This window comes from Macaca fascicularis, chromosome 4 (genome assembly GCF_037993035.2).
Source record: "Macaca fascicularis isolate 582-1 chromosome 4, T2T-MFA8v1.1".
Classification (NCBI taxonomy): Eukaryota; Metazoa; Chordata; class Mammalia; order Primates; family Cercopithecidae; genus Macaca; species Macaca fascicularis.
In genome coordinates, this window is record NC_088378.1 from 129,622,600 (window position 1) to 129,649,075 (window position 26,476).

General features: G+C 49.7%; 2 protein-coding genes across 13 annotated transcripts in view; one reads left to right on the forward strand and one right to left on the reverse strand.

Annotated features, from left to right (window-relative positions):
* The window catches only part of CCND3 (cyclin D3), a 126,389-nt gene extending 113,899 nt beyond the window's left edge, over nt 1–12,490 (forward strand). Inside the window, exons 1-6 of one of the 12 annotated variants that reach the window (XM_065544055.1) lie at nt 5,671–6,020; nt 6,311–6,520; nt 6,890–7,105; nt 10,060–10,219; nt 10,760–10,896; nt 11,346–12,490. In XM_065544055.1, coding sequence (XP_065400127.1) covers nt 5,823–6,020; nt 6,311–6,520; nt 6,890–7,105; nt 10,060–10,219; nt 10,760–10,896; nt 11,346–11,513 — 1,089 coding nt within the window. In that variant the 5' untranslated portion in view covers nt 5,671–5,822 and the 3' untranslated portion in view covers nt 11,514–12,490. Of the gene's footprint in view, nt 1–5,670; nt 6,021–6,227; nt 6,521–6,820; nt 7,106–10,059; nt 10,220–10,759; nt 10,897–11,345 lie in introns of those variants that run through there. The other 11 variants (XM_005553014.4, XM_074038098.1, XM_005553017.4 and 8 more) reach the window with 11 other exon arrangements.
* Nucleotides 12,491–12,783: 293 nt separating this feature from the next.
* On the reverse strand, nt 12,784–26,289 carry BYSL (bystin like). The gene is made up of 7 exons (XM_005553019.5): nt 25,958–26,289; nt 19,879–20,041; nt 16,859–16,997; nt 16,362–16,495; nt 15,557–15,717; nt 15,283–15,385; nt 12,784–14,743 (listed from the first exon to the last, which is right to left on the reverse strand). The coding sequence occupies exons 1-7, from the start codon at nt 26,223–26,225 to the stop codon at nt 14,398–14,400; spliced, it is 1,314 nt and encodes a 437-aa protein (XP_005553076.3). The 5' UTR covers nt 26,226–26,289; the 3' UTR covers nt 12,784–14,397.
* Between the last annotated feature and the right edge of the window lie 187 nt (nt 26,290–26,476).

Below are 26,476 nucleotides of genomic sequence, written 5' to 3' on the forward strand. Positions count from 1 at the left end.
GCCACCATGCGTGGCTAATTTTTTTTGTATTTTTAGTAGAGATGGGGTTTCACCATGTTGTTCAGGCTGGTCTTGATCTCCTGACCTCGTGATCTGCCTACCTCGGCCTCCCAAAGTGCTGGGATTACAGATGTGAGCCACCGCACCTGGCCAATTTTTGTATTTTTAGTAGAGATGAGGTTTTGCCATGTTGGCCAGGCTGGTCTTGAACTCCTGACCTCAGGTGATCCACCCACCTCGGCCTCCCAAAGTGCTGGAATTACAAGCATGAGCCACTGCGCCCGGCCGAAGAGTGCTCAATTTTTACTGATAGGAGTGGACAAACAAAGAGTTTTAAAGATTAATGTGAAATATTGTACAAATATTATAGATGCTCGTAATAGTGACCTGGAATACTGTAAGCACTGAGATAGCTCCTTGATTCTCAAAGAAAAAAAACTAAATTATGTGCAGTTTGGTTTAATGCTTTTTGTTGTTGAGACAGGTCTCACTCTGTTGCCCAGGGTGGAGTGCAGTAGTGTGATCTGGGCTCACTGCAACCTCCACCTCCCAGGCTCAAACAGTTCTCCTGCCTCAGCCTCCCAAGTAGCTGGGACTACAGGCGTTTGCCACTGCATTCGGCTAATTTATATATATATATTTTTTGGTAGAGATGGGGTTTTATTGTGTTGGCGAGGCTGGTCTCGAACTCCTGGCCTCAAGTGATCTGCTGCCCCGGCCTCCCAAAGTGCTGGGATTACAGGTGCGAGCCACCGTGCCCGGCCAACTTTGTGCTTTTGAGTCCCACAATCACAACTTTTTAAAAAAGGGTTCACCACATGCCAGCCACTCTTCTATGTATTTTAAACAAATCAACCCATTTCATCCTCACAACCGCTCTATAGGGGAGTACTACTGTTATCACCATTTTCAGAAAAGGAAACTCAGGCACAGAGAGGTGGTTTAACTTAGCCAAAGTCACACAATGAGGGAGTGGAGTGGCAGAGGGGTGTGGCTCCAGACCCTGGAGGGTCCTCTCCATACACCAGACCATGCGTTTACCGTCATAAGCCAGGTCATCAGGATTTGCTAGAGATGCAATTCTAGGAGTAGGGCTCTTGCTGCTCAAACTTTTGCTTTTCTTTTCTTTTATTTTATTATTATTATTTTTTTTGGAGACGGAGTCTCGCTCTGTCGCCCAGGCTGGAGTGCAGTGGCCAGATCTCAGCTCACTGCAAGCTCCGCCTCCCGGGTTCACGCCATTCTCCTGCCTCAGCCTCCCAAGTAGCTGGGACTACAGGCGCCCGCCACCTCACCCGGCTAGTTTTTTTTTGTATTTTTTAGTAGAGACGGGGTTTCGCCGTGTTAGCCAGGATGGTCTCGATCTCCTGACCTCGTGATCCGCCCGTCTCGGCCTCCCAAAGTGCTGGGATTACAGGCTTGAGCCGCCGCGCCCGGCCACTTTTGCTTTTCTTAGAGGGGTTATGGATGCATGTTCATAACAGAAAGGGTACTCCTTGAGAAAGGGAATAATAATAATCATTTCAGAAACTACTGTCTCTGAATGCTTGCTTTGTGCCAGGCACAGGTGAGACGTTTTCTGCTCATTTAGTTTTCAGAACATCATTATGGGGCTATTATATTATCCCCACTGGATAAAAGAGGAAACAGAGAGGTTCCAATAATTCTCTCAAAGTCATAACGTGGGGAGCCAGGTTTGAATTGAAAGCAGTCTCTGACTCCAGAGCCCTGTTTAGCACCCGGGTCCTCAGCCCCATGGCTCGCTTGGCTCTCCCCGGCATCTCCACGGGTCTGAAGGTAACTAAGCCATGGCATGTGGACTGTGGGGTGATGGGCCTCACCCATCACCTTGTTCACCCTCTTACTTCTCAGATGGGGACTTTTTTTTTTTTTTTTTGTAGACGGAATTTCGCTCTTGTTGCCCAGGCTGGAGGGCAATGGCACGACCTCGGCTCACTGCAACCTCTGGCTCCAGGGTTCAAGCGATTCTCCTGCTCAGCCTCCGGAGTAACTGGGACACCACACCCAGCTAATTTTTTTGTATTTTTAGTAGAGATGGGGTTTCACTATGTTGGCCAGGCTGGTCTCGAACTCCTGACCTCAGGTGATCCTGCCTTGACCTCCCAAAGTGCTGGGATTACAGGCGTGAGCCACTGTGCCTGCCCCAGATAGGGATATTTTGATGAAGGGAAAGAGAAAGAAAATGTATCCTTCCTCTTTGGGGTTTCTTATTTGGCCTGTGACATTTCATTCCCACTCCTCCTCCAATTTGCCATTTTATTGACTTTTTCTAATTGGATACACCTGGGTGGAAACGCCTCATACTATTGGCCCCGGTCATTGCTTTGTCTTTAGTTTTCCTTTTAGAAAAACAAAGACAAAAAAAGCAAGAGGAGCCTCTATTTCTTTGAGGTGGAGGTAACTGGTGAACTTGTGCTGGTCCTGCACTGAGCTCACCTGCCTCCCCAGTGGCCAGTCCTTGGCCCTGAAAGTCGGGGATGATCTAGCTCTAGGTATGGCTGTTTCATCCAGGGGTGAGGCAGAAGTATCTCTCCTAAAGTCCTGCTCACCAGGAGCTCCCGTCCCCATACTGCAGGTTCACACCCAGCTTTCAGGACTAGTCAATCTGTGTGGCCCTCCCTCAATTAATAAATCAGCAACTAAAAGGCCGGGTGCGGTGCCTAACGCCTGTAATCCCAGCACTTTGGGAGACTGAGGGGGGTGGCTCACTTGAGGTCAGGAGTTTGAGACCAGCCTGGCCAACATGGTGAAACCCCATCTCTACTGAAAATACAAAAATTAGCCGGGCAGGGTGGTGGGCACCTATAATCCCAGCTACTCAGGAGTCTGAGGCAGGAGAATCACTTGAAACCGGGAGACGGAGGTTGCAGTGAGCCGAGGTCGTGCTATTGCACTCCAGCCTGGCAACAAGAGCAAAACTCCGTGTCAAAAAAAAAAAAACAAACCCAACCAACCAAACAAACAAACAAAAACCCTTCTATTTGTTAAAAAAAAAAAAAGAAAGAAATCCACCATGAACCAAAAATTAGTCAAAACAATGAACTAAAATATTTTGTTTTTGTAAAATGTATGATAACAAAATGTTAAGGCACGTCATGTACCATCATGGTTCACTGCAGCCTTGAACTCCTGGGCTCAAGCAATCCTCCTGCTTCAGTCTCCCTAGTAGCTGGGACTACAGGCTTGTGCCACTGCACCCAGCTTATTTTATTTTTTATTTTTTGTAGAGATAGGAGTCTTGCTTTGTTGTCCAGGCTGGTCTTCAACTCCTGGCTTCCAGTGATCCTCCTGCCTCAGCCTCCCAAAGTGCTGGGCTGATGGGACATTTTTATACATAGTGCCATGTTTCTATAAATGAGAAGTTTAAAAAATATTGATTTTAAAAATTAATTTATGTCAAGAATTTTTATGAACAAAGTTAAAAAACCAAACAAAAATACAAAAAGGGTTAATATCTTTGAGATTTGCTGAGCATTTATAAATCAATAAAACAAACATCCCTATAAATGAATAAGCTAAGGACATGAATGGGTAATGTATATAAGAAATGTAAATGTCTAAAAATATGCCAAAATAGATTTATTATTACTAATATAAGCCACTTTCACTCTCTAGTTGGCAGAGTTGTTTTGAAAAATAGGTATGTAATGATGGTGGAGTAGATTGGTTTAACTATTCAGCAGGAAAATTTGGCAATTAGAAGTGTATCAAAAGCCTTAGAATGTTTCATAACCTTAGATTGGGAAATTCCACTTCTAGAAATTAATTCACTTCTAGAAATAATCATGACTGTGCACAAAGATATCACCCCAAAAATATTTTACAGTATTGTGTCTAATAGGGAAGAACTAGAAATAATTTAAATTTCCACCAATACAGGTTTGTCAAAATACATTTTGTACATTCAGCTGATGGTATACTATGTCCCCATTACAAATTATGTCCTAGAATATTTAATGGCATGGAAAAGTGTTAACAGTATTTTTTTTAATGAAAAAAGCTTACAAAACAGTTTGTGATGATTCCATTTAAAATGTGTGTTTATTCATAGAACAAAGATTACCAAATAAACATTGATATATTAAAGGGTTATTACTGGATGGCAAATTGCAAATGATTATTTCCTTTTTTTGTGGCTTATCTGCATTTTTGAAGTTTTCTACAATGCAAGAGTGTTTTATGATATTAAAACTACAATACAATTTATTATAGAAGAAAGAATAATTCGGCCAGGCGCAGTGGCTCATACCTGTAATCCCAGCACTTTTGGAGGCCGAGACCGGCGGATCACGAGATCAGGAGTTCGAGACTAGCCTGGCCAACATAGTTAAACCCCGTTTCTACGAAAAATACAAAAATTAGCCAGGCATGGTGGTGCGTGCCTGTAGTCCCAGCTACTCGCGAATCGCTTGAATATGGGAGGTGGAGGTTGCAGTGAGCCCAGATGGCGCCACTGCACTCCAGCTTGAGCAACAGAGTGAGGCTTCGTCTCAAACTAATAATAATAATAATAATAATAATAATAATAAACAGAAAATGGTTGGCACAGAACTTACATCTTCTACATAGTGTCATTTCTCTAGTTACTTCCTTAGTAAGGAAAGAGACACTTCCTTAGTGTCTCCTAAGTCAGGAGGACCCCAGTAGGGCAGGGATCCTCTATAGCCTCCTCCCATTTGGAGCATTATTGGAGGTCTTTTGTCTGCTTCTTGGTCAAGGGAATCCAGCTTCCGGTAAAACTACAAAGTAACCAAAAGTTTGGGAGGTGGAAGAAATGCAACCGGTAGATCTCAGAGTCTGTGGGAGAAACTGATTCAGTGAGAATCTAGTTTTTCCGTCCAGTTTCTCCAAACAGAAACTAAGACCGACTTTAGGGGCTTGTCCAAAGCTGGGCAACCAACTTGACAAGGTGAGGAGGCCTTGACTCCATGGCCTTTCCGTTCTGCTATATGCTGATTTAGACTAAAGCTCTCATACTTTAAAGTGCACAGAAATCTAGTTAAAATGCAGATTCTGATTCAGGTTAGGGGTGGGCCTGAGAGTCTGCATTTCTAACCAGCTCCCAGGCGATGACCATGCACGGGACAGGTCTGGGATCACTGTTTAACTAGCAGTGGTGTAGAGCACAGAATCTGGAGCAAGAAGGCCAGATTCCCAATCCTAGCTCTGCCACGGGCCAACCGAATGACAGTTGCCTCGGTTTCCGAGTTTTCGTGAAGATGTAGTGAGTCATTACATTGTGAGGCTTTGGAGCAGTGTTCACTAAGAACTGACTCTGACATTATTTATCGCATTCCTTAGAGCAAGCAGCCGGTGAAGTAGGGTTGGACGAATGAATAAGTGAATGAATGACCTTTGGAGAAAAATTCTTTCCTGGGTGACTAGAGTCCGAGAAGCAAAATGGGAGGGCTCGTGGGTGGGTAGGAGGCCCACCTCCTAGAAAGTTCTCTGCACCCGGTGGTCCAGAGGGCCCGGAGTGCCCGGAAGCCGGCCGGCTTGCGCTCAGCGGCCCAATGGGGCCGCGGGAGGGAGGGGAGAGCGCCCAGCCAGCCCTTTCCGTCCGGGGCGCCGCAGCCCCGCCCCTCGGAGCGTTGCGACGTCCGAGCATTCCACGGTTGCTACATCGTCGCGAGGGGCGGGGCGCCTGTCAGGGAAGCGGCGCGCGCGGGCGGCGGGCGGGCTGGGGATCCGCCGCGCAGTGCCAGCGCCAGCGCCAGACCCGCTCTCCGCGCTCTCCGGCCCGTCGCCTGCCTTGAAACTCGCGAGCCCGCACTCCCGCCCTGCCTGTGCGCTGCCCGAGTATGGAGCTGCTGTGTTGCGAAGGCACCCGGCACGCGCCCCGGGCCGGGCCGGACCCGCGGCTACTCGGGGACCAGCGTGTCCTGCAGAGCCTGCTCCGCCTGGAGGAGCGCTACGTGCCCCGCGCCTCCTACTTCCAGTGCGTGCAGCGGGAGATAAAGCCGCACATGCGGAAGATGCTGGCTTACTGGATGCTGGAGGTACCGCCCGGACGCGTCCCCCTCCCCCACCGCTCCCGGGTCTGGACACACCGGGGCCGCCCTGTCGGGACATCGCGGTCCCCACAGCAATCTGCAGGATGCTCCGAGGCTAAGACCCCCGGGGCCTGGCCTTTCACTAGGGCACCCTAGCCAGCTGCCTCCCTTGCTTTCCCGAGCCCTAATCGGCTCCTCCCAACTGTGAGTGCCAATCACTTGGCACCGTAACTGTGCCTCTCTTCGGGCCGAGAAAACGGGACCAGGGACATCGTCTCCCCTTCGGCTTCTCACAGCGTCTCCCACTTCCCTCCCCCTCCCGGCCTTCTCCGGAGAGCGCGCCTGGAAAACCCTGGGCTCGGCCGCCCCCGCCCGGGAGCCGGTTCCTGTGTCTGTCGCGGGGTTCTGGCGGGGAAGGCGATGGGGGTGGCGCGCGCCCTGTTCCGGCCGACAGGGAAATGAAAAGTGCGGGAGGCAGTGGCAGGAGCCTCCTCCCTTCCCTTCGGGTGTGTGCAGTGGTGGCGGTGATGGGGGTGAGGTCCCAGCTCTCTGGCTACCATGGGTGACCCTTGCGTCCCACTTCCCGTCGCTGTGGGGGAGGGGAGTCTCCGTTTGGAATCCTTCTTGAGGAAGGGCTCCTTGACTTTACCACCCCCACCCCACCAAGGGGAGAGGGGAGGAGGCCGCGCAGAGGAAGTGGGGGGCGTCACCTTGGGGAGGGCCCATCCTCCTCCTTTATTGGTCCTTGTCTCTGTAAGTAGCTTACCCTCTCTCCCGTTTTTGCTCCCTATCCCACCTCACTTCAGCGCCCCCACCCCCGCGCTGCTGTGTTCCCCACGCTCCGGCCCCAGCAGTGACTGTGCGCCCTCCCCCAGGTATGTGAGGAGCAGCGCTGTGAGGAGGAAGTCTTCCCCCTGGCCATGAACTACCTGGATCGCTACCTGTCCTGTGTCCCCACCCGAAAGGCGCAGTTGCAGCTCCTGGGTGCGGTCTGCATGCTGCTGGCCTCCAAGCTGCGCGAGACCACGCCCCTGACCATCGAAAAACTGTGCATCTACACCGACCACGCTGTCTCTCCCCGCCAGTTGCGGGTGCGTGTGTAACTCCCCCCACCCCCGACACATACTGTCTCCCCACTTTCCAGGAAAAGGAACGCTTGAGATATCAGAGGCTTTCTGCTCCCTGGAGAGGGCGCAAGGCGATCAGGACCTTTGGGAAGGGAATTAGGGTGGAACAAACGATGGGGCAGTGTGGTGTGATGGTTAGTATCACTCCCGCCCAGGCTCGAGCTGCAGTCAGGCATTAAACGCCCTCCTGACCTCCAGGGGATGCCACTCCTTCCTGGTCTTTCCCTCAGATAGCAACAAGTCAAACTGCATGTCTACACTCACTAGTACTTTGCCTCTGGGTTTACGCAGCCACCATGAGTTATTTATTGGCAGCAGAAGGGCATGCCTGCACACCCCCACTGGAGTAGGGGAGTGGAATGTGCTTCATGTGGGGGAGGGGGTTTGCCTTGGTTGAGTCTTTATCCTCATGTGGACTTTGTGATAGAAAAACCTCCCAGAGCCAATTAAAGCCAGGCTCTGATTGCTTTAAGGAAGGGCTGATGTATTTCATCCCACCTTCTTTGCTTCCTCTTATATCCCGGAAGAGACAGCTTCTTCCTAATCCTTTCCTGTCCTCATTCTGAGGAACTGGAGCAGCTGCTTTGGGCCTGGTGGAAACAGCTCCCTCTACCCCCCTTAGCCAAAGGCCCAAGCTGAGGGACAGGCAGGGAGGTGAGCTGCAGCTGCTTCCGATGTGATAATGGTGCCCCCTCCCCCGGCCCGCCCTCTCTGACCAAGGTCTTTCATAACCCTGTGGGGAGCTGCTGTCACTCCTGTGGTTTGGGAAGTGGCTCCCTGGGCCTCTTGCTGGAAACTTGGGCTGGCCTCAGACAGGGCAGGAAAGTCACCGGTTCTGTCCCGCCTCAGAAGGAGCCTCAGTCCCGGGCAGCTGCTGGATCTGGAAGAGGTTATTTAGGACATGCAGATTGTCTCCTAGGGGGCTGGGGGGAGAGGGTGGGTGAGCTGGCACTTTCTTCCACCTTGCTCTGTGGCGGGCCAAGTCTTCTGCTGACCCTGAGAGGAGTCTCTGGGCCCCATCTCCCAGGGAGGAGGGCAGCAAGCAGGCTGCTGTGATTGGCTGGCAGGGAAGCCAGGGTACTGGGGCCCCCGACTGCTGTGAGTCGAGGAACAGGATTCCTCTTCCTGCCAAGTAGCTCAGAGATGGGAGTAGGAGGCCAGAGTTGGGAATCCAGGAGACTCCACAGCTCTTTGTGATGAATCTGGTAGTTTTTGGCAAGTCTGAAGGTGGAGCTAGTTTCCAGGGCCAGAGAGCAAGATGTTTTTGGAGGGGTTGGGGCTGGAAGGTAGAAGGGGAACTTCCTTTTTGTGAAAAGATGGAGGTGGTGTGTGTGCCCACATATGAGGGTTTTTCAGTGCAGGCAAAAAGTACTCTTCCCTTTGTCTGAGCTGGGTGTGGAGTGCCCAGAAGACTTCCTAGAAGGTCAAGGTTGGAAGGGACCTCTGAGAACTCCAATTGGTCCATATCCGTGTGCAGCAGAGGAGGCTGAGGCCCAAGGAGGGAGGGAAAGCTCCCTGCCTCAGCATCGCACTGAGCAGATGAGTGTAGAACCTGGGTCTTCTAGCTAGACCAGGTTGCCTTAAAAGTCAGGGATGTGATGGCTGCTGCCACCCACTGAAGCTAAGCACTTGCAGGGGTGTGTTCTCCACCAATTAACACTGGGATTCTCTGGTTGCCTGGATATGGGGAAGGGTGGCCACCTTCCCTCAAACATGACCCCTTGCCTTCCCATAGGGAGAGTCCCACCCCCAGTTGCCTTCCAGATGCTTCCTTAGAAGCTGGGTCCCTTCTGTTTACTGCTGAGTTAGGAGTTGGCTCCTGGGACAGTCACTGGGAGTAGCGTTGTAATTTCTCTGCCTCACTTCTGGCCAGGCTGTTTTCTCTGGGGCTCTTTGAGGGTAGGGACTGATTTGAGAGGCTGACACCTAAGCTGGGGCCAAGACAGAGACAGCTGTGGCTGGGGCCTGGAAGAGGTTGGGTGGGGTTGCCATTTCTGCCTCAATAAGGAGTCAAACCCACAAGTTCCTTCCTGAGATAAAACAATGAAGAAATCCTCATGTGTGCAACTCAGAAATGGGGCCAGGTCTGGGAACCCATGATGAGTGGATTGGGGTGAGGCTTCCAGGCTTCTCCCAAAACCTAGTACTGGCAGGTAGGCTTGGGTAGGTGAGGATAGGACTTGATCCCTCAGGAATCATTTGGGGCCATCCTGTCTAGCTTGGCCTCCGCCTATCCTCCTGAAAGTCAAGTGGCATGGGGCATTATGGGTTCCAGCTAAAGGGGGTGGGGTGGGGTGCTATACCTCAGGACCTGTCCCTGATATCCTACCAAGGGGATGTGGCTTGGGTTGGGCAATCTCCCCTTTGAGGAACCTCAGAAAAGGCTCAGTGGCTGTCATTGAAGGAGTCACACTCCCTCCTGTTGATTCAAGAGGTGTGGACTTGGCTGGGATGCAGAGTTGCAGGGGAAGCTAGTGGTGATCTGCCCTTTCACAAATCCTTGGGGTTGGGAGAGTCTCTGCTTCATCCCAGAGGAGTCCCCAGTTCATAGTGATGCTGTGGTATCTGCTGCTTCCGTCTTTCAGCCCTGGCTGGAGAAATCCTCAGAGCCCTGAATGAAGTCAGGAGAAGGCCTGAATTATTGGCCCCTTAAACATAACCAGACAGGATTAAAAGGGATAATCCATGTAAAGTATGTTGTCTTGGCACCTAGTAAATGATCAGTAAGTGCTCAAAGCACATGCCCCTCCTCTTCCCTGCCTTGAACTCCATGGTGCCTGGCCCTAAAATCAGAAACTGAGGTCTTGGGCTTTAAAAGTTTGATGGGCTTCCCTGCCTATGAGACTTTGAGACTTCTGCTTTACTCCTTCCTTTTCCCTTCTCCAGCCACTGACCCCACCCTTTTCCCCCTTTTCCAGGACTGGGAGGTGCTGGTCCTAGGGAAGCTCAAGTGGGACCTGGCTGCTGTGATTGCACATGATTTCCTGGCCCTCATTCTGCACCGGCTTTCTCTGCCCCGTGACCGACAGGCCTTGGTCAAAAAGCACGCCCAGACCTTTTTGGCCCTCTGTGCTACAGGTAAGAGCCCTGTGCACATTTTTGCCAAATTGGAAAAATCATTAGACTTATAAGGGTGAGAGGTAACTAGGAGATTCTGGTTTATACTGTCAAAATTAATTTGTGAAAATTACATCCCCTCTGAGCCCCCAGTCTCGATACAGAAAAGCAGGTCATAATCAGCTCTATGGGATCTCAGACCCCTCCAGTTTGTAGGAGGGACACCGAGGGTATAGAGAGAAGTGACTCGCCCAAGGTCCCACAGTGAACATGTTGGGAATGGAACCCCTGTCTCTTGGCCCTAGTTGTGTTCCCACACTAGGGAGTGTCTTGTCTATTCCCTGGACCTATGGAAACTGGCAGTTGGTCCTGATCTCTAGGAAAGATACTCTTTCCTGTCTTCCTCCCTTGCCGATATCTTGCCCCACCCACTGCTGGAGTTGTCTAGCATGTCCTCTGCTCTACTTATGCTGCCTGGCACTTTCCGAGGAGTCGGAAGTCCATGCTGGCTGTTATCCTTCAGGTTTCCTCATCTCATGGTTCCCTTTCCTCCTCTCCAAGATTATACCTTTGCCATGTACCCGCCATCCATGATCGCCACGGGCAGCATTGGGGCTGCAGTGCAAGGCCTGGGTGCCTGCTCCATGTCCGGGGATGAGCTTACAGAGCTGCTGGCAGGGATCACTGGCACTGAAGTGGTGAGTGCTGGGCAGCTGGGCAGCAGCCTCTCCATTCATATAGTGCTATGCCCTGAGCCTCCAGTAGAGGGAAACCTCCAACCCCAACCTGGTCCTGAGTCCTGGTTTCACAACCTTGGGGCTTTGTGGCTTTTTATCTCCTGCCTTGGTCTGGAGAAGAGCAAGTATCTTGGGTGGGGTGAAGGGCACTGGCCCTAGGGGCTCTTTTCTTGCCAAGTGGTGTGCTGGAGTGGGGGTGGGGGATTCGGTGTCAGATGCAGGGCTGCTCTCACACTCCCTTGCCACATCCTCTTGCTAGTTTCTGAGAACTGAAGAGCGATTCCTGGGGCTGGGCTGTGGCCTAACCTCCCCAGACTTCCCCATGTGTTGGGAGCTGTCCTTCCCCTGCACCTGCTGCCAGATGCTATGGGGGGGAGTGTTCAGTCCTCACTGTTCTCCCATGTTCCCAGGACTGCCTGCGGGCCTGTCAGGAGCAGATCGAAGCTGCACTCAGGGAGAGCCTCAGGGAAGCCGCCCAGACCAGCTCCAGCCCAGCGCCCAAAGCCCCCCGGGGCTCCAGCAGCCAAGGGCCCAGCCAGACCAGCACTCCTACAGATGTCACAGCCATACACCTGTAGCCCTGGAGAGGCCCTCTGGAGTGGCCACTAAGCAGAGGAGGGGCCGCTGCCACCCACCTCCCTGCCTCCAGGAACAAACCACACCACATCTGAAGCCTGAAGGGGCGTCTGTTCCCCCTTCACAAAGCCCAAGGGGTCTGGTCCTACCCATCCCCGCAGTGTGCACTAAGGGGCCTGGCCAGCCACGTCTGCATTTCGGTGGGTAGTCAAGCTCCTCCTCCCTGCATCTGACCAGCAGCGCCTTTCCCAACTCTAGCTGGGGGTGGGGCAGGCTGATGGGACAGAATTGGATACATAACGCCAGCATTCCTTTTGAGCGCCCCCCACCCCTGGGGGCTGTTTTCAACTGCCAAAATGCTCTAGTGCCTTCTAAAGGTGTTGCCCCTTCTAGGGTTATTGCATTTGGATTGGGGTCCCTCTGAAATTTCATGCATGATAGACACATATGAGGGGGAATAGTCTAGATGACTCCTCAGTACTTTGGAGGCCCCTATATAATCCGTGCTGACAGCTGCTCCTAGAGGGAGGGGCCTAGGCCTCAGCCAGAGAAGCTATAAATTCCTCTTTGCTTTGTTTTCTGCTCAGCTTCTGTGTGATTGACAGCTTTGCTGCTGAAGGCTCATTTTAATTTATTAATTGCTTTGAGCACAACTGTAAGAGGACATAACGGGGTCCTGGCCATCCCACAAGTGGTGGTAACCCTGGTGGTTGCTATTTTCCTCCCTTCTGCTACTGGCAAAAGGATCATTGTGGCCGAGGAGCTGCTACAGCCTGGGGTGGGGTCATGCCCTCCTCTCCTGTTGTCCCTCTGCCCCATCCTCCAGCAGAGAAAATGCAACAGGGATGCCCTGGAGGTGGCTGAGCCCCTGTCTAGAGAGGGAGGAAGCCCTGTTGACACAGGTCTTTCCTAAGGCCACAAGGTTTAGGCTGGTGGCCCAGGACCATCATCCTACTGTAATAAAGATTGTGAAATAAAACTGGCTTTGGCTTCTTGGATTGGTGTGTGGGTTAAGTCTATTTCTGGACTGTATGAGGTAAGGAGGCGGAAGCCAGTGGTCTAAAGCAGGGATCATTGAGCCTTTTCTGTAAAGGGCTGGATAGTTAGGCTTTGCGGGCTATATGGTCTCTGACCCAAATATAATCAGTTCTCTTTATAATGTGACCTATGTGTTCCTGAAAATCACTATGCCATGCAATTTGCACAATAAAAACCACAGGTCTCATGGGAAAAATGGGGCTTGAAGCACAACACTCAAATGAGTGACACATGTTAAAAAAAGGATAGCTTGGTTTTTACATGTCAAATGGTTGAGAAATACATAAATATTACAATAAATACGGCCTTTTATCTTGAAGACATGCACTTTGCTTTTGGAAGTGGATGTTGGAAGGGTTGCTCAACACAGGTGGGCAGCTAAGTGAGGTAGCTGGTACATGTTCAAGTGTGAGTTTTGTGTACTAGTTAGGCTTGGTTCAGCTGGGTACAGTTTCCCATATTCACCTAATGTTTCTCGAGGATGAAATCATACACAAGCAAACATTAAGCCTGCGTTATGATCAAACTGTTCCCAAATATATTAAATGGGTTGGAACAAATGCACAATTTTGGAAGCAAATAAGGGTTATAGCAGGATTATACTTAACTCTGCTGTTGTAGCACAAAAGCAGCCACGTGAAACATGTAAATGGGTGAGCATGGCTGTTCCAACAAAATTATGGATGCTGAAACTGGAATTTCATGTAATTCCTACCTATCACAAAATACTGTTAATTTTTTTCCCCATTTAAAAATGGAAAAATCATTCTTAGCTCATGGGCCACACAAAAACAGGCACTTGGGCTGGGTGCGGTGGCTCACGCCTGTCATCCCAGCACTTTGGGAGGCTGAGGCGGGTGGATCACCTGAGGTCAGGAGTTCGAGACCAGCCTGGCCAACCTGGTGAAACCCCATCTCTACTAAAAATTTAAAAATTAGCCAGGCGTGGTGGCACGCACCCGTAGTCTCAGCTACTCAGGAGGCTGAGGCAAGAGAATCTATCGAACCCAGGAGGCGGAGGCTGCAGTGAGCCAAGATCATGCCACTGTACTCCAGCCTGGGCAACAGAGCGAGATTCTGTCTCAAAAAATAAATCAACAAAAAAAGGGGCACTTGGCCGTAGTTTACTAGTCACTAAAGCTTTCATTGGCTGAAAAGCCAGAAAGGGAGCCTGTTTGATGCTAGCTCTGATCTAACTCTTCTTGGGCCCAGCCTTATTCTCTGGCCTTTCTTGACTGTATCTCTGCTTTCCTCAAGTTTTCTCTTGTAGTCCTTTCATCCACAGCTGACACATGACCATCTTTGGACAACCTGCTCCTGGCTGCTGCAGCCTGTCATGGGAGAAGGCAGAGGATGTGTCCCCAGGTGGCTAACAAGGTGAATGTAGCCTGGAGAAACAAGCTTGGAGATCAAGGGAGGTGGCTCCTATATAAACGGGACAAGAATGTCCTCCATCTTCCAGATACTAACAGGAGTAATGCCCACCTCCATTTACTACACCAAACACACAGGTTCAATAAATACCTGCCTTTGCCTTTATCCACAGTGACCTGACACAATAGCCATAGAAAAAGTACTCACACCAAGCCCCAGCTGGGGACTGGGAATGCCAGTGTATGGTATAAGTCGGCTCTCAGAACTGAACAGGGGTAAGGGCCTAGAATGGAAGAGGGAACCAGCCAGACCCTCAGTCCTTCCTGTCCTGGACTGGAAGCCACAGATGTTCCTGTGATCTGTCACTGCCCTGATCTGGGTCTTTAGCCATTAAGGTTTGGTGTCATCTTCAGTCACCAACGGGGGTCTTGGTGTCCTTCCAAACCCCTTTGGCCAGGACAACTGACTGTTTTCTCACTCCATGGTGATGGGAACATCTTCCACATCTCGGGGGACTGCGCTCTGAAGCTCACGCCTGATTTCGGGGGATAGCTGTGGATGGGGCTGCAGCCGGAGCAGTTCTAAGAGGGCCTCTTTCTGGTCTGTGGCCAAGTCGGCCTTGTAGCGCTGGACCAAAGTCAGGAGGCACTGGTGCCAGAGCACAGGCAGTTCACGCTTCTCTGTCCGGAACCCCAGGAAGTGGAAGACTAGGGCATCCAGCACCCGGTAAGGCAGTGCATACTTCTTATCCAGCAGCAGTCGCAGGAAGATGCTGTTGGCACCACTGTATTCCATCTCAGCAATTTTCAGCATGGCCGCGCTAGTGGGAAAGGGAGGTGGGGTAGAGTTAGCGGGGAAAACATTGGAAGAAGGATCCTACTTCTCCCTCTGTGCTTTCCCCCTTTTTTCTTCCCCTCTGCTGGCCCTTACACTATGGTATTCCCCAGGGACCTTCTCACCTACCCAATCGTATTATACTCGCTTGACTTGAGTCACCATCTCTACAGGGATCCACCCAAATCTCTACCTCCAGCATAGACTGCTTGTTTCAGTACCCAACTAGAGTATGGTCCAAACATCTCAACGTCTCCACCCTAACTACTTTCTTCCTGTGTTTCCTACTCATTTGTTCATCTATTTACTGAGTACTTTCTTTATACCAGGCACTCGGGCCCTGTTGTTGCAGAACTTACATTTAGGGGGATAATGATACACCTACTCATTGGCTTAAATAAGCACAAACCCAAGACTATCCTTAGCTTCTTCTCCACTCTACCCATCCCCAAGTCCTGGCAATTCCACTATCTGGATATCCACTGACCAGCCCCCACCCCGCCGCTCCACCCCCAGCAACGCTACCTGGAGTGCAACACAGGGATGGAGCACTTGGTGATGATGCTACCCACAATGATGGCTTCCCGGAGGGTGCAAGTGCCAGACTCGCACAGTGGAATCAGGACCCCTGGGGAGAGTCAAAGGGCAGTCACTATGAGCCCAGGATGAGAAAAAGGAGTTACAGTAGGAAGCATTCCCACCCAGCCCAGGGACAGCTAGCAATTTCCCACACCAGGCCTGCTGTGTTCCCCATAGAAGCTCCAGCCCTTCACTTTCTTCCCTGCCTCTGGGATCCCACCTTTGAACCAGGCTCCAGGTTTGAAAAGGGCCTTCTTGAGAGCCATATAGAGATGGAAGTTGAGTCGTTTGTATTCAGCAATGTCATCTCGTACTCGCGGGAGCAGGACAAGGTTGTAGAAGCGCTGGGCCATGCGTTCCTTCAGGTTAGAGGCAAAAATCCTAGTGGGAGTTAAGTCGGGGAAGTTTCCAAGTCACACGACAGTCTGGACCCGGCCCATTAAATATCACCATGGATAGTGCATACAAGAGGTTTTAAAGTAAAATATGGGACCTTTCTTTCAGTGAGGGATGTGTGGGAGCTGTGTGCATGCAACACCCATCAGCTTAGAGAGAGAATAGGAGGGGCAATGAGATATATCCAAATGAGGAGTGCCGTCTGTCTGTGGGAGAGCCAGAGCTTGTGCAAACTGATGGCTACTCAGCTACTCTCCTTCCTCTTGCTATCATGGCTTCTCTCAATTTTGCTATCACTAGGGCCCTGAGCATGTCTGGACAGTCACAGACTTCTGAGGGTCCTGCTACAGGGTTGTATCCAGTGGCTATAAAAGCCTCTCCCCTAGAAATTGATCATGGAGGGCTGTATCCCAGTGGCTATAAAAGCCTCTTCCCCTAGAAATTCATCACAGAGGGTTCCTAACTGGCTAACTGGGTCTTGGCCCCAAAAAATGACACAAGAAAAGCTAGAAAAATGATGCTATAAAGTAGCAGAGAGGGCCCTGGGGCCAGAGGCAAGGAAAGCCTGCCCGTCCCAAGCCCAGCCTACACCTATAGACCCAAGGCCTGCAAATCCCCATCTACTCTACCTGGTGGCTTGGTACATGGCGGCTGCAGTCCAGGCCTCAGGCTCTGTGACGTAGAGGATTTGTTCCCAGTTGGAGAGTGCAGGGATGATCTTAAATGCCTTAGGCAGTTTTCCACTGCGGTACTTAGATAATACCTAGGGATGAGGGAGGTAAAACAATCATTGTCATCCACATATGGCAAGCTTGCTGTGGGCTAGGAACTTGTCTGGGTGCTTTTAATATATTAACTCATTTCATCCCCACAATAACCCTTTAAGGAGGTGCCATTATTATGCTCGTTTTACAGATGACCAGTGAGAGTTCCAGTAACTGACCCAAGGTTGCCAAGTCATTTACAGGCAGAGCAGGAATCTGAAACCACACACTCTGCCTCTTAGGTCTGTTTTCTACTGCCATGACTTCTTTAGTATGAGATGCAGGCAAAAGGCAAAAGCCTGTGGCGGGAGCCCACAGCCCCCAAAGGGGTCTTCCACTGTGGCTCCCCTCTCAGCTCTTACCTCCCGGACCCCCCTGTAGACTTCTAGGACCCGGGGGTCCAGCTGGGGCATAGGGAAGCCCGACACCTCTGACATGACTGTCTCAACCTCTGTCTGCTTCTCAGTCAGCTTCTCCATGATGATGTCAGCCAAGGTGCGCCTAAGAGGGGAAGTGCCAAGGGGAGGGGAGAGAGGAAGGAAGGAGCACTGTGGTCACTGTCCAGGAAGCTCCAGATTCCCCACAGTCCCTTGTGAGCACTGACATACTGCGATCCTGCTGGGATGCGCAGCTCAGAGTTCCCTCTCTGTGCCCATTCATCCACCACAGACAGAATCACTGCAGGGTGCAAAGGAACTGAAAGTCATTCCATTTAGGACAAAGCTGGCAGTTGTATGGAGGTTATTATGAATCTCAATTCTGAAATCGGTCTGCGCAGGTTCAAATCCTGGCTTACCCACTCCCTGTATGATCTTGGGCATGTTACTTTACCTCTCTATGCCTCTGTTTCCTCATTTGTAAAATAGGGATAATAACGGTACCTACCTTAAAAGATTAATGGAAGGATTAAATAAGTTAATGTCTGTTCATTACTTGCAACGGTCAGTACACAGCAGTGTATCTATGGAAGTATTTCTAAAACTGATTATGTTCTTTTCAGCCTCCTTAAACACAGTATTGTTGGGTATATCAAACATTATCTTAATGATTCAGCATTACTATCACCTTGAGCTGTCATATAATACCAGTGCCTTCAGAGGCTGCTGAAGTGTATTTATTTATTTATTTTTGAGACAGAGTCTAGCTCTGTTGCCCAGGTTGGCATGCAGTGGTACCATCACGGCTCACTGCAGCCTCTATCTCTCTGGCTCAAGCGATCTTCCTGCCTCAGTCTCTCAAGTAGCTGGGACCACAGGCACATAGCACAAGGCCCAGCTAGTATTTTATTCTTTTTTTTTTTTTTTTTTGAGACGGAGTCTCGCTGTGTCGCCCAGGCTGGAGTGCAGTGGCCGGATCTCAGCTCACTGCAAGCTCTGCCTCCCGGGTTTTTATGCCATTCTCCTGCCTCAGCCTCCAGAGTAGCCGGGACTACAGGCGCCCGCCACCTCGCCCGGCTAGTTTTTTTTTTTTGTATTTTTTAGTAGAGACGGGGTTTCACCGGGTTAGCCAGGATGGTCTCGAACTCCTGACCTCGTGATCCGCCCGTCTCGGCCTCCCAAAGTGCTGGGATTACAGGCTTGAGCCACCGCGCCCGGCCGTATTTTATTCTTTTGTAGAGATGGGGTCTCCCCATGTTGCCCAGGCTGGTCTCACACTCCTGGGCTCCTGCCTTGGGATCCCAAAGTGCTGAGATTACAGGTCTGGGCCACCATGCCCAGACTGACATGTATTTAAAGCTCCTCAGTTGGGTGCAGTGGCTCGTGTTTGTAATCTCTGTACTTTGTGAGGCTGAGGGAGGTGAATCACGTGAGGTCAGGAGTTTGAGACCAGCCTGGCCAACATGGTGAAACCCCGTCTCTACTAATAAAACAAAAAGTAGCCAGGCGTGGTGGTGTGCGCCTGTAATCCCAGCTACTCGAGAGGTTGAGGTTGCAGTGAGCTGAGATCACACCACTGCCCTCCAGTGTGGGTTACAGAGTGAGACCCTGTCACAAAACAAAACAAAAAACAAACTGCTCCTCTTTTCTGAGGTCCTACTCAACGCCAGGCACTGAGTCTGGGACTTTTCAGTCCCAGAGTCAGTGCAACACTTATAGGACATGGAAACTTACGCAGACATGGCAACTGGGCCTCACAGCCGTCAGGTGGGGTTAAGAGTCAAACTCAGGTTTTTGAAAGTCTTAAGTTAAGATGCTTTATAGTACCTTATAATGTGCCCCCAAACTAAATGGCCTCTGTTGAATTCATGTGGATCTAGGCTTGCTTTCTGAAGACGCCAGCTATCATTTCTTACAACTGCCAGAAGTTCTGATTACTTCAAGGAGCTTGTCTATTCTATTTACTGCAAGCTGGAAAAGCATTCTGCTAAATTTGTCAGCGTTATCAGTGAAGTAGGAGTTATGAGGTGCTGAATGAGAACCTGAGAGGCTCTCTGGTGGGACAGGCCCGAGTACGTATTTTGTGACACATATTTCAACTGTTAGGCATCAATCTGGGAGAGGAGCTCATTTTTATTTCTTCATTCTGCATTTTCAAATAAGTTGCCACAGAATTTATCAGCCTCCTTGTGCTTTTACAGTACAATTAGCAATGAGAGATGCATTAACCCCAAACAATCTAAAGTATCAGGGACACCATTATGTTAGTATCACAGGGTCAGAATGAACTGGTTGAGGACCCTTATCCTAGACTCCACTCCCCACGGCCAAAATTTATGGGCTCAGGAGTTTGACCACAGGCAGTCTAAATGCCTGCATGTTTTGGAGCCAGCATTTATTATAGATGGGAATAAATTAGTGGTCCTAACTGGGAGCAGTTTTGCCTCCCAGAGGACATTTAGCAACGTCTGATGTCATTTTTGGTTTTCATAATTAGAGGGAAGGTTGCTACTGGAGCCTAGAAGGTAGAGATCAGAGATATCTACTAAACATCCTACACTGCACAGGATAGCCTCCACACACATATAAAATTACCCAGCCCAAAATGTCAATAATGCTGAGGTTGAAAAACCCTGGCTTAAATGAAGCTTAGGATATGAACACTTGTCCAAGGAAGTTGAGCTTACCACTAAAAAAACCAAGAATACCAAAACCAGATGCAATAGGATGGCTCTCCCCAGAGGTGTAAAACGGGCCTGGAGCTGTTTCCCTGGCAACTGGGCAGTTGTACAATAAATGGACAGAAGGATACAATGTTTTCTGAGGCTGGGTCATTCCCACTCACAGTGGTCTGCTGAGGATGGGCCAGTTTTGTCAAGGTGGTCCCCTACAACTAGCAACTCCAGGGCCCTTTCCTAAAGTAGGGAATCGTAAGTCTGCCAGGGAACTTGTTTTCCTGTGGGAACTTTCTACAAGCACCCATTATCCCAAATCCCCAGACCTACCTGGCAGGAGGGTTCTTGTTCATGAACATCTCTATGGCACGCTCATCCTCAGGGTCCACGACCACCTCTGCATGGTGGCCCACCCCTGTCATTGTGGCAGCCTTCTCCAGGGTGGGCCACTCCTCATCCTCGTCATCTGATCCATCCTGAGGCATTCTTGGACCTAGAAGAGAGGAGACTAAATGGATGAGCACAGCAAAAGGTAGCTGAGGGATTTAGTCAGTTTAACTTTAGTCATTATGTAGTACAGGCCTCACATGTGGTTGTGATAGACACAGGTATGTGCAGTGAAACAAATGAGGCATGCATTAGCTCCCGGTCCCCAGGGGCTTGCAATCACGCTTGAGAAACAAAACGTATACACAGGAAACAATGAGAAAGAAATGGCCATAAGTAATAGTTAACATACCATACTCAGTTATGTAGAAGGAACTTCTTTTTTTTTTTTTTGAGATAGAGTCTCACTCTGTCGCCCAGGCTGGAGTGCAGTGGCGCAATCTCGGCTCACTGCAAGCTCCGCCTCCTGGGTTCATGCCATTCTCCTGCCTGAGCCTCCCAAGTAGCTGAGACTACAGGCACCCACCACCACACCCAGTTAATTTTTTGTATTTTTAGTAGAGTCGGGGTTTCGCCACATTGGCCAGGCTGGTCTTGATCTCCTGACCCCTAGTGACCCGCTCACCTCGGCCTCCCAAAGTGCTGGGATTACAGGCGTGAGCCACCGCGCCGTGCCTGTAGAAGGAACTTCTAAACACTGTACCCATGTTAACTGTTTAATCCTTACAAACCCAAGAAGTGGCCGGGCGTGGTGGCTCACGTCTGTAATCCCAGCACTTTGGGAGGCTGAGGTGGGCGGATCATGAGGTCAAGAGATTGAGACCATCCTGGTCAACATGGTGAAACCCTGTCTGTACTAAAAATACAAAAATTAGCTGGGTGTGGTGGTGCGTGCCTGTAGTCCCAGCTACTTGGGAGGTTGAGGCAGGAGAACTGCTTGAACCCAAGAGGTGGAGGTTGCAGTGAGCCAAGGTCACGCCACTGCACTCCAGCCTGGCGACAGTGAGATGCTGGCAAAAAAAAAAAACATAAAATTAAAAAAAAATAAATAAACCTTCTTACGGAACATTGGCAAAAACTTAAAAAATAAATAAATAAATAAATAAATAAAAATAAACCCAAGAAGCGGATACTATTATTATTATTATTTTTTTTTTTGAGACGGAGTCTGCTCTGTCGCCCAGGCTGGAGTGCAGTGGCCGGATCTCAGCTCACTGCAAGCTCCACCTCCCGGGTTTACGCCATTCTCCTGCCTCAGCCTCCCGAGTAGCTGGGACTACAGGCGCCCGCCACCTCACCCGGCTAGTTTTTTGTATTTTTTTTTAGTAGAGACGGGGTTTCACCGTGTTAGCCAGGATGGTCTCGATCTCCTGACCTCGTGATCCGCCCGTCTCGGCCTCCCAAAGTGCTGGGATTACAGGCTTGAGCCACCGCGCCCGGCCGCGGATACTATTATTATACCCAGTTTCAGATGAGGACACTGAAGCACCAAAAAGTTGATAATTTGCCCAAGACAGGTAGTCTGGGTCTAGACTGCATTCTTCACCACTATTCTACACATATTAGGGTTTGATTATATGCCACAATGAGTGGTAGAGACGACATATGCACTTAGAGGATGAGTGGCGAGGACAGTTAGACGCTGGATGGGCAGTTTGGGAGCAGGCGGAGTGTGTTCCAGACGCGGAGAAAATAAGGCTTCAGATTTAAGTGTCTCCTAGGCAATAGCAATAAATAATGCTAGGTAGGTGGGAAAGGTGAAGCCAGACTGGAGGGCCTTTAAAGTCAGGCAGTGGAGTTCAGATTTCAATCCACCAGTCTATTTAAATAAATGAAGTTGGCTGGGCATGGTGGTTCATGCCTGTAATCCCAGCACTTTGGAAGACCGAAGTGGGTGGATCATCTGAGATCGGGAGTTCGAGACCAGCCTGACCAACAAGGAGAAGCCCTGTCTCTACTAAAAATACAAAAAATTAGCTGGGCGTGGTGGCGTGCGCCTGTAATCCCAGCTACTTGGGAGGGAGGCTGAGGCAGGAGAATCGCTTGAACCAGGGAGTTGGAGGTTGCAGTGAGCCAAGATCGCGCCACTGCACTCCAGCCTGGCCAAAGAGCAAGACTCCATCTCAAAAAAAAAAAAAAAAAGGGCCGGGTGTGGTGGCTCACGCCTGTAATCCCAGCACTTTGGGAGGCTGAGTCGAGTGGATCATGAGGTCAGGAGATCGAGACCATCCTGGCTAACACAGTGAAACCCAGTCTCTACTGAAAATATAAAAAATTAGCCGGGCATGGTGGCAGGCGCCTGTAGTCCCAGCTACTCGGGAGGCTAAGGCAGGAGAACGGCGTGAATCCGGGAGGCGGAGCTTGCAGTGAGCCAAGACTGCGCCACTGCACTCCAGCCTGGGCGACAGAGCGAGACTCCGTCTCAAATAAATAAATAAATAAATAAATAAATAAATAAATAAAATAAATGAAGTAGTCCATTTAAATAACTTCCATTTTTGGAAGGCTACATGTCTGGGCATCTGGAAAGGGGGGCTAATAATCCAAGTGGGGAACTATAATGCTATGTATCAATAGGTCATTAACAACAAAGGCAGTGGCAGTATGTGATAAACGCTAAGGGGGAACAGACATTTTGTCTCCACATGCCAACAATCTCCCAAATGTGTACTTTGTAGGTGGTTCTCCTTAGCGCCAGACCCTAACTCCAGGTGTCTCTTGTACAGCCGCTCTTGGATGACTCACAGTCACCTCAAATCTCACCTGTCATCAACTATATTAATTTTCTTTCCCTCCTAGGTCTATAATGCTAACCATCCACAGCTCAGTAAATGGTACCACTGTCCACCCAGTGCTAAGCCTGGGAGGCGCTCCTGCCTCATCCCTTGCCCTCACCCTCAACACCCAATCAATTACTAAATCCTATTCAATTTTACCTCATAGACTGTCTCCCACATGCTTCACAGCCCCATCTAAGCCTAGATCAGCATCATTTCTTGCCTGGATTTATTCAACAGTCACCCACTCATCTCCATGTTTCTGACCTTGCTTCCCTCCAACTCATTTTCCACTCTGCAGACGGTAATTTTCCAGAAACACATATTTGATTTGATTAGCCCTATACTTAAAATTCTCCAGTAGCTTTCCATTCTTCCTATTGCTGTAAGGATGGTTTTTAAATCTTTTGCAAGTTTGCTCCTACCTACCTGACCATCATTCATTACCCATTAACCCAGTCATTCAGCAAACACTGAGCACCTACACTATATGTGAGGCACTGTTGGGGGTGCTGGCAATATATCCATGAACAAGAGAAATCAAAAGACTTTGTTCTATACAGCTTACATTCTAATTGGATGAGACAGTCTATGACCATACCACTCTGAACGCACCAGATCCTGTCTAATTGGAAAAGACAGACATAAATAAACATACAAATATACTGGGTTAAAATATAAGTACTATGGGCCAGGTGTGGTGGCTCATGCCTGTAATCCCAGTACTTTGGGAGGCCGGGGCGGGTGGATCACCTGAGGTCAGGAGTTCGAGGCCAGGTTGGCCAACATGGCAAAACCCCCATCTCTACTAAAAATACAAAAAAAAAATATTAGCTGGGCGTGGTGGCAGGCGCCTGTAATCCCACCTACTTACGAGGCTGAGGCAGGAGAATCACTTGAACCCAGGAGGTGGAGGTTGCAGTGAGTCGAGATCACAGCATTGCACTCCAGCCTAGGCAATGGAGCGAGACTCTGTCTCAAAAAAAAAAAATAAAAAAAAGTACTATGAAAAAAGATAGGGCAGAAATATTGGGAGTATGGAGATGGAGTAGAGTGCTGCAATCGTAAATGGAGTAGATAGGCCTCTCTGAGAAAGTAACCCTACAAGTGTATGAGAACAAACTATCCCAGAGAGAAGGAACAACCAGGCCAAACGCTCTAATTTCCCATGTTTAAGGCACAATGAAGCCTGTATAGGTGGAGTGGAATGCGCAGAGGAAAGCAGTAGAAGTCAGACTGGTAAAGGAGGCAGATCATAAAGTGCATTGTAGACCATTGTAATCCCCTACCTGTGGAGTGCTTTGTAGAGAGTATGAGATATGGCAGGGTGCAGTAGCTCACACCTGTAATCTCAGCACTTTGGGAGGCCAAGGAAGAGAGGATCACTTGAGCCCAGGAGTTTGAAACCAACCTGGGCACCACTGTGAGACCTCATCTCTACAAATAATTAAAGAATTAGTGGCTGGGTGAGGTGGCTCACATCTGTAACCCCAGCATTTTGGGAGGCTGAGGTGGGCGGATCACTTGAGGTCAAGAGTTCAAGACCAGCCTGGCCAATATGGTGAAACCCCATCTCTACTGAAAATACAAAAATCAGCTGGATGTGATGGCTCATGCCTGTAATCTTCGCTACTAAGGAGGCTGAGGCAGAAGAACTGCTTGGTCCTAGGTGGCAGAGGTTGCAGTGAGTTGAGATCGTGCCACTGCACTACAGCCTGGGCCGTCTCAAAAAAGAACAACAACAACAAAAAAAAGAATTAGTTGGACATGCTGGCACACACCTGTGGTCCCAGCTATGTGGGAGGCTGAGGTGGGAAAGATAGCTGGAGCCCAGGAGATTGAGGCTGTAGTGAGCTATGATTGTGCCACTGCACTCTAGCCTGGGTGACAGAGTGAGAGACTCTATCTCAAAAAAAAAAAAAAAAAAAGAAAAAGAAAAAAAGGAGAATATGAGATACTAACGAGGAGGCTACTGTGATAATCCAGGTGAGAGATTGTGGTGGCTTCAACAGGATGGTGTTCCAAAGCGGTGAAAAGTGGTCTGATTTTGAATATACTTTGAAGGCAGAGTCATCAGAATTTTCTTACAGATCAGATGTGGGGAGGGAGAGACAGAGAGGAGATGGGGCGGGGGAGAGAGGGAGAGAGGGGGAGAGAGAAATACAGGAGTCTAAAGTTTGTCTTGAGCAAATGAAAGAATACGCTACTGACGGGGAAGACAATGGTGAGAGAAGCAGGTTTGGAGAGGTCAAGATTTCTGTTTTGTACATGTTAAATTTGAGCTGTCAGATTTTAAATTGGAGTTGCCAAATAGGCAGTTGAATATAAGAATATGGATTTCATGGAAGAGGTCAGGGCTAGACTATAAAGTTAGGAGTAGTCACCCAAGAGATGGTATTTAAACCACGAAACTTGCCAGCACCAGAGAATATTTGAAGAGGTCAGAGGACTGAGGATAAGAGGTTGCAATAAGAGTCAGTCAAGGATACTGAGAAGTGAGGTGGCAGTAAAACAGGAGTGTTGATGTCTTAAAACCCAAGTAAGGATACTGTGGCCAGGAGGCCACTATTCAATTGCGTCAAATATTGCTTTAGATGAGATCTGGAAAACGGATGAAGCATCTCAGAGGTCAACACTCCCTCCCTAGCGAGAAAATATCAAACGTCTTTCATCTCTCTCCCTCTTTGGCTGCTAAACAATGTGTTTTCTGCTCATAACACTTCCCATTCGTTTTTCAGTTCTCAACTTAAAAGGTCCTGCTGCAATCGGAGAAGCTTCTCAAGACCAATGCTATTGTTACCAGGGAAGCGACACTTTATCATAGAAAAATATTATTCTAAGAGTCTACTTAATTGACTCTCTACTGGGCTTGACTGTAAGGTCCTTAAGTCAGACGTGCCTATGTTGTTTACTTCTGTACCCAAACATTCGATAGAACTCCGAGCATAGTACAAAGCTCGTAGTGGGTATCCCATATATATTTACAAAACCAATGGATAAATGCTAGGGTGGAGCGAGCGATTACTGTTGGCCTAACTTAGGGGATGTGTAGAAGGGAGTGCCTAAAACTAGGAGTGGACGCGGAGGGCTCTGAACAGGGTTCAGTCTCCCATTCCATTACTTTTGCAAGTGTAATACGGACCCTTTGTTGACTCGAAGCAATTCCCCTGCCAGACACTTTTTAGCTGTCCACCCCGCCCCACTACTGGCCACTGTCTTCCTCGGATCTCATCCCAGACACTCACCCAGCCGCGTGGTGCGTTCCCGCGACGCCGCGGGCTTGTCCCCAGTCCCATGCTCGGCCTCGAGCTCCTCCTGTTGCTGCCGTGCTTGCTGCAAAATCCGCCGGCTCAGCCGGGGTCCCACATACTCTTCCTCCGTTTCTCCGGTCCTGCGACCCCGCCGCTTCTCCCGGACCCCTGCCCGCACCGCATTCCCAGCCAGGATCTGATCGGCCAGGGGCGCATGTTTTTCCTGACCCCCGACCCCACGGGCCGCCTTCAATTTGGGCATTTTTCTCGAAAACGTTGCCGCGGAGGTTCGCACGTGGAGACGGCGAAAAAGCCAGATTGCGCTTGCGCGGTGGACTCCCGGCTCTCAAGAGGCCACGCGGCGATCACAGCGCCCCCTAGCATTCGGAGGCCAGAAGCGCCATCAGCGCCGCCCCTCCCACTAAAAGAGCTCCCGGGTTCCGGTGCTGGACTCCCCAATATATTTACAGCCTTTAACGTTAGCTTCTCTCAACAGTGCAGTCTTTGAGTGTC